Here is a 10,438-nt window from a genome sequence, read left to right as displayed (position 1 = left end):
GAAGGCACGTGCATTGCACAAGTAAGTGCAGGTGGCAGCTGGCTGCAGGACTGGAGCATTGTCACAGTCCTCTGTCAGCTCCCCTGCCCGCTCATGGAAAGGCCTTCTCTTCACAGCATGGAGTGAAGTAAAATGCAGGGACCAAACTATAAAGCAGTACTCTGCTAGACCCAGAGGAAGGAATCGACTGGCCTAAGACAGACCACAACTACAAACCTTCCACAATCAGGCATCAAAGTTGTTTAGGCTCAGGACACTGGGCTCAGCTACTGGCTTTGCCACAGATCCTTCTGCACAAATTTGGACAAAGAAGAACTACTGACAAAACGGGAAGAGCATTTCCCTGCCTCCCAGATGCATCAGGGAGATTAGTCAGACCTTCTGATAACATAACATCAAGAATCAAGTAAATGCTCAAGTGAACAAGTGCTGTTGGACTACAAGCCTAAAGCAGCCTCAAAGCCAAGACTCCAGACTCTGACATTAAATCAGCATTTTTAATTTTTTTTCTAAAATGTGCTTTTTTTGTGAATTGCTGTTTCAATGCCAACCCCATCCTCCCCCTTAAAACAAAAACCCACACCTTGCCAAACTAGGTGCAAATCACCTGAAGTTAGTCTGTAACAAATAAAAAACACAAAACAAAGGCTGAAATGCTTTAGAATCACAACAATGTACAAAAAAAGGGAGGAAAATACAACCTGAAAGTGTTCAAAATTCAGAAAGACTAGTCAAGTCCATTGCTTCAGCAAGGGGATGCTGCTGCGACCCCTGCCAGTGGGTCCTGGGCCACCAGCCTGCCACGATGCTAAAGGGGCTCTTCTCCCATGCAGACCTCTGTCGCTAGCATCCAAGGAAGAGCGAATGCATTACCCTTTGAAGGTATCAATGGGGGAAAACAACTCACAAGCAGCTCTGGGAGGTCACATCACATTCAGAAGAAACAGTTTCTAGTATGCCCCTAACCACCTGCAAAAAGGAAGGCTTGAAAGAGCAGCCTGCTTCCTCCTTATTGTATTGATGCCTCAGAGATGCAGAACAGTGCTTTAAATCTGTGAGAGATTAAAGGGCTTAGTAAGGGCAGTAAACAGACAGTTAAGTAAATAGCCCAGCACTGGATCTCATCTTCACAGAGCGAGGTAGTGTGAATTTCACCCCAGTTTAAAATAGACAGGGGTAGCAGAAAGGCTGAAGACTTCCATGTAAAGCAGTTCCTGGCCTAGAAACCTTTCTGTGCTCCTTTTGGGAATAAAAGATCTGTGTGGATGGCTTCCTCGCTCCCAGCCTGGCTTTGGTAGCCACACTTCAACCCTGGGATTCAGACACTGGCTATAGAAGTTCTCCCAAGATCTGATTTAGTGCAGCAGCTTCCTCAAGGTTAAGCAGCAATGAGACTGGCTGGGAGGGAGGGAGCAAAACTGCCCACAGATAGTTTTTTTCCCCCTGCCCCTTTTGGTTAAGTCCCTCTCTTTAGAAGTCCCCCTTTACAGGACGAGAACAGGGACACCCTGGAAATTAATAGGGGCTGCACAGTGTAACTTAGCCAGGTGCTGCTAACTGGGAGCTGTATTCAAACAGGGCTTTTATTTGCCAGCCTGAAAGGGACTGGCCCAGAACCCACTGAAAAAGGAGACGCAGGCCCTTTTTCACTCCTCCTGTTGTCATTCCTAGCTGAATGACATTTAGATGGTAAGTTCTAGTGACGGCTGGAGACCAGCCCTTTGACTTTGGACATCTTCTTTGTGGGCTGCCTTTGTTCTGTGTGTGGAGGGCACTCTCGCTCTACCAGCTGCTGTTCCATCTCCTGTGCCGACGACGAGGCTGTAGCTTTTAATGTTTTCTTTATGTTTGTGACCTGGCCAAGAAGAGACAGTGAATCAGCACCTGCTTCTTCCTCCCCTTGCAGTAGAAACTCTGTTTATAACCATATTGAAAAACCCCTGGAGTATATAGTGGAGATTATAAAATAAACTCTCCCAACAGAAACATGCTCTGCACTTGCTTTTATTAAAGGTAATGTTTCATCCTCACTTATAGCCAGAGTTGTTAATATTTCCAGTCTGGGTCCAATATGGAGTAACTAGAGATTACTTTTCTTTTTTCTGAGACACAATGGCACAATATTGTACCACCTTTCTGGCTAGCTGGAGGGACCTACTACTGCCTTGGCGTGGAAGGCAGCCATCCTACCATTATGTTGGGCAGAAGCAGGAAGGACAAAGGAGACTGTGAAAGAAACAAACTTACACTTAAGACAGAGCTTGAAAAGGGAAAATGCCATTTGGCCTAGCTGGCTGCCTGAGCCACAGATATTTGCTAGAAGCAGGAACAGAAATTGGTTTCGTGGGAGGCAGCAGTAGTGCTTCCGCTACTCTGGCTGAAAAGGAGAGATACAGCACCAGGCAGCATACTCTGTCCCCTGGAACCCTGTAGGGCTCACCAGAAATACAGTAAGCAAACCTTAAAAAAAACCCACAGGCAAAAACAAGTTTGGAGTCAGGTGTGCCAACTCCAGGCCAAAGGCATCTGTCAAACCAAATGCACTATTGATGCCAATCAAGCCGCCAAGCATATGCTGCTTCAGAAGGCAAACGTAAACCTGCAGGGATGCAGCACTCTGCAAGAAATAAACCCTGAGCAAGTGTCTCGGGAGGACCATTTTCACCTTTACAGCTGTATTAGCCAAGATTTGTTCTCATAAGTAAATACACATCAGCAGTGGCTAAAATCGCGTGCCCGTGCTGCCATCTACCGCCTAGCTGCGCATGCAGAGACAGGAGCGCTCCCAGGCCACGCTGCTGAAGAAAGCATGTCAGAGAGCCCTGTCTGGGTGCTCAACTTGACCCCAAGAGAAAGACCCCAAAGGAAGCTGCTGAGGGCACTTTTTGCAAAAGCAATGAGACTCGAGAGACTTTTGTTAATTACACTTTCAGGTTTAAAACAAAGTGAACTGTTTTTTCCTTCCCTCCTGCCTTGCACAAAAGGAACAGAATTGCATCCAACCTCTGTGTTAAAAGCACACTTTTCCTAACAAATCAATTCAGGAAACTATAGCTAGCGCACCCACCTAGTGTATTTTTATAAAGAAAAATTCCAGCCTGCTCAGAGTGGGCAAATTTGATGTTTGTGGTGTTATTAAGCACACGGAAGCAGATGTGTTTTCTTCCTACCCCAAACCAGCATATCTGATTTGCATGATTGCTAGCCTACTTCAGAGAAGCCATGACCATTAACCAGGTGTTACCAGATTATTTTCTTCAGTAAATTAACATTTATCAAAAAGAATAGAGCGGTCTGAAGTGACTCTGTACCCACCTCCATCTCTACCTGCTGCTGAGTTCGGTGATGGTTCTCTTTGTATTGGTTGGCTCTAAGTACTTGCTGCTCAATTCCTAAAAGAACCGCTTCACAACCATCACACCTGCAAGATACAAACATGTCAAACAGTGTTTATGAGTTCTCTCTGGCGCAGCTCAATCTGGCAATCTGAAAAGTCATGCTAGCCTAAGAGTTTAGGAGATTATTAAATTTATACTTCCTGCTTGAAGATTAGAGTTCCAAAAAGCTGGCAAGAAAAAGTTTTGCTGTTTACTCAATGTATTTCACAGCATTCTTTAGAGAGTCCATGTTATTCTTACCTGCCTATCAAAAAGTAAGTGCAGGTTCAATGCACTTTCAACTTCCTTTTCAACCAGAATTACTGCTTAAACGGGAATGCAACACACTTTTCAAAAGCACGTAATATTTTAAAATTAAACAAAAGTCAGATTGAGAGAATCCCCCTGCCTGTTAAGTGTTCAAAAGACAAGCACACTCCTCCAACACAGAACTCTTAACTGGAGAGGACAGAAAGGGAATTGGCAGTGGGTTCATTGTTCCAAACAAGGCTGTAAGGTCCTGGAGGCTGCCAGAGCCCTCCCGCTGAGATGGGATTGAGGGAGTTGGAGTAGAGAAGCAAAAAACCTGCCCCCACCTCAGGACAGCATATTTGCATAGCAGTTTAATTACTTTTCATGCACCCATTACCATAGCAACTAGGACGGAATTCCCAGTCAGCTCAGAACCTGCCACAGGCTCTACAGGGGAATTTCTTTGGGTGGGAAGGGAATCCTACAAAAAGATGAGATGCAGTTTCCTGGCAAATGTACAAAAAGATGGTACCACAGTCCCAATATGGTTGCATGCAGCCTGCATTTGCAAGAACAAAGAAAAGGCAAACAAAGGCATCTGAAACTTCAAACTTGCAGAGATATCCCCTCCAAAGAACTGTGATTCTCTAGAATTTGCCAGTGCAGTTCTCATCACAGTGAAAAAGGCTGAAAAGTAATGGACAGTTCTGTTTTTGTTATCAAGTGTAACAGCAGAAAGGGAAGTAGCTCCCACCATAAGACCATAAGTCCAGTTTGGCATGTCTGTTTGAAAAGACCCTTGACTCCTCGCTAGGGTTCTGCCATGTAAAAGCTATGGTGAGAGCAGAATCTCAAGACCTAGTATAGTTTGGCTTGATATATAACACAAATTGAATCCTAGATGGGATCTTGGAAAACTTGCCCAATAGACTCCTCCTTCAAGTGCCTCCTTATGGCCTAAGACTCCTGATTAATGGAACATCGTGAAATTGAGCCAGCACTTGAAACTTTGAGGAATAAGAAAAAGACAGGACAAGCTACGTACAAGAAACAAGGAAGGTGGAGAGACTGCCTCACCATTCCTGGAGTGTTTTGACAATGTTTCTGATGTCCTTCTTCTGAATGTCTCTGCCGATACAAAAATCCACCTCTAGCACCTGGTTTCGTTGATCCAGTTTCCCCTGGATAATATCTGTATAAACCGCTTCAATAATCAGATCTTCCAGCTCCCTCAGATTCCTCATATCCAGGTCCTTCAGCAACACAGAATATGGAATGCACTAAAAACAGCAAGTCCAAGAATAAGTTAACAGTCCTAGAGCCAAAATGAACAGCTAACTCTCAGAAGGTCAAGACCCAAATGTTTATTGTATCCTACACTTTAACCTGCAAGTACAGCAGTGACTGATTGTAACAGAACAAATGCCTGCTACTAGGCTACATAATGTTCTGACACAACTTTGGTAATTCCTGAAGCTTTGGCGTAGCATGCTCTGAAGGAAAAAAGGTAATGGGATTGTAGAAGAAATTAAGAGTGTTGCTTAGTTTTCTCTAGAACAAAAAGTCAGTGTTTTTAAGAATGATTCTCCATCTCCAGCAGCGAAAGAAGCCATACAAAGTTTCACAGCTCTTACTGACCAATTTGCATGGCAGTTCAGACACCCCCATATCTCATCCATGGAAGTCCACTAAGTTAATGTCCCAAATGCATCATGAGAGAATGCTGTACATTACAGGTACTTTCCTAGTTGCAGGATTTTTTGTGAGTACTCATGCAGTCTGACACAATTTCAATGCTATGGAATTGATGCCATTTTCAAAAACAAAAACAAACAAAAAGAAGACTGCTATCATACACAGTGTACTTTACCTTCATTCTGGAAGCCAGGCTTACAATCGTCAAGTGTTTCAGCTTGTTTTTCTGAGTCGCTGTTAATTCAGGCAGGTTATCTTTGTTCGCTGTTGATGTTAAAAAGACAACATTCAGGACTTTCCTTCAAGAATTACAAAATTCAGGCTGCAGAATATCAGTGTAGTTGCACTACACTAAACCCTGAAAGGCTGAACTCCTCCAGCTACTGTGGGTGCTGGTGAGCAGAGAGAGCTGCTGATGATGACAGATTAGCGCACCCAGGGAGAGACAGGAAAAGTTAAAAAACAAGTTGGCAATTCCATTCTTCTCTGCTTATTTAGTAATTCTGGTTTTGGACTTAGAACATAATTCACATCTACACAAGTGGTGTCCTGCCAAAACGGTTGGTCAATGCTTTGTTTCTACCACCAAGTCATTTTTATTTCATTAATGAGCTGACAAAATAAAATCTTCCCCCTTTGCTGATCTGGTTGTAAATACAGCTGGTTTTATTTCTCTGGAGAGCTGCAGAATTTAGGGTTGAAAGTGTAAAGTACCAGGCTGAGGAAGAAAGGAGAAATTATTAATCTAGATGCTTACATGGCCTCATTGTCATTGTATCATACTCATGTGCCTCATGAATATTTAAAAACAGAAAGGAAACTGGCGGCTTTCCAAAGCAAAGAAACTCTTTAAAATATCTGCTTTAATGGAAATTAGTGCTTCAGGGCCACTCAAGTTCTTCCACCTCATTCAATGCTCTGCATTTTGACTACTTTTCCCCCTTCTCTTTCTTCACTAGAAATAGAAGAACGAACTCGCTGTCACATGCTGGGACACAAGACCCATGCACAGCAAACATCCTCTAATCAGTCACAGAATTCATGAGGCTCGTGTTGCTCCACAGCCACTGGAATTTCCAGTCCTTGCACTTAAGGATGCCACTTCTCCCTACAGGAACTAGATAGCTCATCCACCACAGTGATAGCCAGCACTATGACAGAATTATTTGTCACACTCTGTAATGGTCTGGATTAGGCTGCTACCCACAAATGAAGTATTAAATTGTAGTAGAATGGAAGCATAAGCACCAGAGATAAAAGCACATCTCGACAGATACTAAGCTGATTCACACATAGTCCTTCTGAAGCTGTATAAAAGTCATTATTTAATTTGTATTCTAGCTAAGAAATGCTAAATTTTGTTTCAGCAATGCCGTCACAGAATAAAAGGTTATCCCACAAACCATATAGGTTTTTCTAAATAATGCAGAACAATTTTGTCCAAGTTTTCTGCAGCTTCCATAACCGGTGTCATCTAAATTTCAAAACAGATGTCTGGAATTGCACTCCGCAGAGGTAAGCGGCCTGTGAACGTCAATGAATGCTTACAAACCAATTCAATCCAGTGCTGCAATCCAAACCAAACCAGTAAACCACCATCGTCTCTAGCCCTTCCTCCACATTTTAGCAATTAAAAAGCAAGTATGACCCAGAGACCCCCTGTGAACAACTCTCCTCCCAAGCAAATTCTGTTCTTGGACAGTTTCACCCAGCCACACTACACCAGGTACCACAGAAAGCAAAGAACTGCCTTTGCCAATTCTAAAGGCCAACCAGGTGGCAGTCTCTTACCTTCATAGTCTGGGTATGTTCCGTACGCAAACAGATTCAGCAACTGGAAATAAGCAGCATTAGATCCTTCAGCAAGCTGGATGGGAAGAAAACAAAAGAAATTCTACGTAACGTCGTTAACAGCCAACATGATACCAGTAGACAACTTCTCCAGAGAATGTTTTCAGACTATATAGGACAAACAGTACCCAGAAAAGCAATTATGTCCCGATCTTAAAGAGCTGGACCCTTTCTAAGGTCTCATGAGCAAATTTCAGCTGTTTCAGAGTAAAGATGATTCAGCCGTTTCTATGCACCAGAACTTAACTACAGTTTGGACTGTCAACTGCTTTGTGCGGCACCTTAGGAGGTAAAAGAAAAAGGCGACTCTTAATTTCAGCTGACATCCTACAGGGCCAGCTCTTTTCATCATGTGACAAGCAAGCAGGCAATGGTGTTGGTTGGTTAAGCATCCTTGCTATTACTGGGAAAGCTAGGACAGCTTACCTGCAGAGCCACAAAACTTCAAAGCAAAGCAAGCTGGAACATTTTAAGTTGAGTGCATTTGAAAGTAATAGCATTCCCCTCGCACGCAAACACTTCACTGGAATAACTGCAGCACCAAGCAGTGATTTTTATTGAGTGTTTTTTTTTAATAGCATTTGCTGCACACAGATCCAGGAAAAAAACATAGTTGCAATTTGATGTTGAATAACCATAGAGGCATTTTTCGGCATATCTAATAGCCCATTTGGAAAGCCAAACCTGCTGTACGCCACGTTACCCCAGCTGCAGAGATAATCAACCCAGATTCCCTCATTGTAGTAGAGGGGGTGCTGGCGAGCCATTCTCAGTAAAAGCTCTGGAACTCACTTTCCACCTTGGTTTGAAATGGTTTGGATTTGGTTACCACCCAGGCCTGATACACTAGACATCTGTTCATGAAGACTTTTGGAAAGCGCTGAAGTTATGCTTTCCAGGACAACAAAGGAGTAGAAAGGGATTTTTTTGTGGTTGACTGGCCAGGTACCTTCTTAAAATTGTTACTGTGCTGCTGCCAGGTTTTTGCTGTATTAGCAATCGCATTAAGGTAGCAAAGCTTTATACAGGTATTTTTTAACGTCTAATATATACAGGCAAAAGCAACGTCAATCTCTCATACACAAACATCTCAGAACCCAGATAAGTTGTACCAGGCCCTTCCTGGCACAGAAATTTCACGCACAGGCTGTCTGTGAAAACTTCTGGGGAACCCTTATACTGGGAGTGCAGAAGGGATATTAGGATAGAAACTCATCTCTTACCTCTTGCACATTTGTTAACTCCAATAGCTCTCCGAAGACATAAACCCCTGGAGCCTCCAACACTTGATTTATAAGAGCAGTCAGAGCTGAGCCACTTGTACCTTTGGCTAGTAAAATAAACTGCTCTAGAAGATTGCAGGACGGTTTCTGTTCTCCTGCCATTCTAGGTTTTCAATCTGTCAATAAAAGAACATGATATTAATACATCCTTTCTCCTCTGCTGAATCCTGTCTGGCAGTGGATCAGAAGATACGCTCAGCATAGTAACTTTCTGGTGTCAGCAGAGCCAGGCTTTTCTTCAGCATTCAGAGGGCAGGCCAGGAACTCAGCAGGTTCGAATGCTGATTTATCTGGGGAGCAAAAATGATTCACACAATATCTCAGCAAAATTTCTGCACACTGTCTGGTCTGTTCCCTAAAAGGATCTACTCCTGCTAGTGGGAAAGTTGTTCAGATTCCACACTGTTTTCAGAATTTTCCTTCTACTGATGCTGCCAAATAATGCCAACTGCAAAGATGTTTATTATTAGGTCTATTAGAGGCCAGCTCAGACTTCCTCCTTCCTCATTATACAGCTCCAAAACAGCATCTACCTTAGTTCTTTGTGAAGAATTGATCCACCTTGTAGGCCTGCACATCGAACCTTTTCCTTTGACATCAGCTATCGATAAAGCGTGCGTACATAATTTCTGTTCCTTTCTTAGCCTAAAAGGCAAAAAGAACTGTGGCCTGTAAGTAGCTTACCAGCCTACATCGTACAATTAAAGTGGTTTGGGTTAACTGGAAAGCTGAAGTGATAAAAATACCCTTTCTACAAAGGCTCTATTTAAGTCCCTGTAAAGAGAGGTCTTTGTCTTCAGCTGTTGCCTGACATTTCTGGTGTGCATGTTGTCTCCCAGCACCAACAGGTTGCTTTTGAAACATAAAACACTATTTATTAACAAGTTCAACAAAATAAGTTATTTGTTTACAAACAACTAAGAAAAAACTTCCGATGCATATTATTCAGACACCAAACAAAGAACTTAGCAGATAAGGGGGTTTTAGTGTTATGTTGGTATCCGATAACTCTCAAGTATAGCATGTAACCTCTACTCTGGTGAAGAAAACCAGACACCAGAGAACCTGTCTCATTTTGTGACCACTGGGACCACATCTGCCCTCATGGGGGTGGTACAGTCACACCGGTGTTTGCACTGTTTTGCCATGCCTAACCAAATTAAGACTTGTGAAGGCAACCCAGCCAGCTTCCTTTATTAGTCAACTTCTAAAAATACACTTTACTCCATTTCATTACACCTGCAGGTACAAATGGTCTCAACCTGAGCGGGCAATCTTTTGCACTCTCCACACAAAGATTTCTTGGTTCTCAGTGTAAAGTCTCTTCGGGATCCTTTTCATCAAAGGCACACGTGCAGCCTGACTGAATAGTACCTCAGTTTCGACTGAGAAATCCCTGCAATGCAATAACTCTCAATGTGGCTTCCTAATACACCTGAGAGCACATCAGTACTACTCTCTCTGCTCACAGATAACGAAACAGACACAGAGGACAGACAATTTTCTCAGGAGAGTGCAGGAAGTGATTGGGCTGGGAATTAAATCAGGATTTCACAGTTCCCAAGCCACTGTCCTCCCTCACAGGTAATCAAAACACACGCTAGTGTATGAGATTACAAAAGACTGGTTAGCCGTATCCATGCCCTGCTAGGAAAGAAATGCCAATTCTTGCCCCTTTCCAAGGTAACATTCAGACACCTGCGTTGCTATTGCAGCCTGTCTGCACAACCGTGTCACCGGGACTACCTCCCTGCTCTTTCCACAACCACTTATACTGGTGAGAAGTGACTGAAATGCAAACGGAAGACACTTTAACGGAGCTTGCCCGAAGGCTACAATAACCCATACACAGGGATAAACCCGGCTTCTCCCCCCAGTCACGCCTTGCTGCAGCCTTTCGGAGGTACCTGAAGGGGTTTCACGGCAGGAAGCGGCACGCAGACCCCACAGGACGGAGGCGGGCTGCAGGACACGGAGGCG

The 10,438-nt window shown here is 43.5% G+C and overlaps 1 protein-coding gene across 2 annotated transcripts; it reads right to left on the bottom strand.

Moving 5' to 3' along the window:
- Positions 1-1,477: 1,477 nt before the first annotated feature.
- COPS7B (COP9 signalosome subunit 7B) lies at positions 1,478-8,560 on the bottom strand. Of its 2 annotated transcripts, XM_009575429.1 has the most exons (6): positions 8,399-8,560; positions 7,116-7,191; positions 5,500-5,588; positions 4,707-4,909; positions 3,316-3,421; positions 1,478-1,855 (listed from the first exon to the last, which is right to left on the bottom strand). In XM_009575429.1, the coding sequence occupies exons 1-6, from the start codon at positions 8,558-8,560 to the stop codon at positions 1,697-1,699; spliced, it is 795 nt and encodes a 264-aa protein (XP_009573724.1). In that variant the 3' UTR covers positions 1,478-1,696. The 2 variants fall into 2 exon arrangements, with proteins under 2 accessions (XP_009573724.1, XP_009573725.1); XM_009575430.1 differs by lacking the exons at positions 5,500-5,588; positions 7,116-7,191 and having other exon boundaries at positions 1,566-1,855.
- Positions 8,561-10,438: the final 1,878 nt, after the last annotated feature.

The sequence above is a fragment of the Fulmarus glacialis genome, unplaced genomic scaffold (genome assembly GCF_000690835.1).
Source record: "Fulmarus glacialis isolate BGI_N327 unplaced genomic scaffold, ASM69083v1 scaffold41663, whole genome shotgun sequence".
NCBI lineage: Eukaryota > Metazoa > Chordata > Aves > Procellariiformes > Procellariidae > Fulmarus > Fulmarus glacialis.
This window is presented reverse-complemented; position numbering and strand designations above follow the sequence as displayed.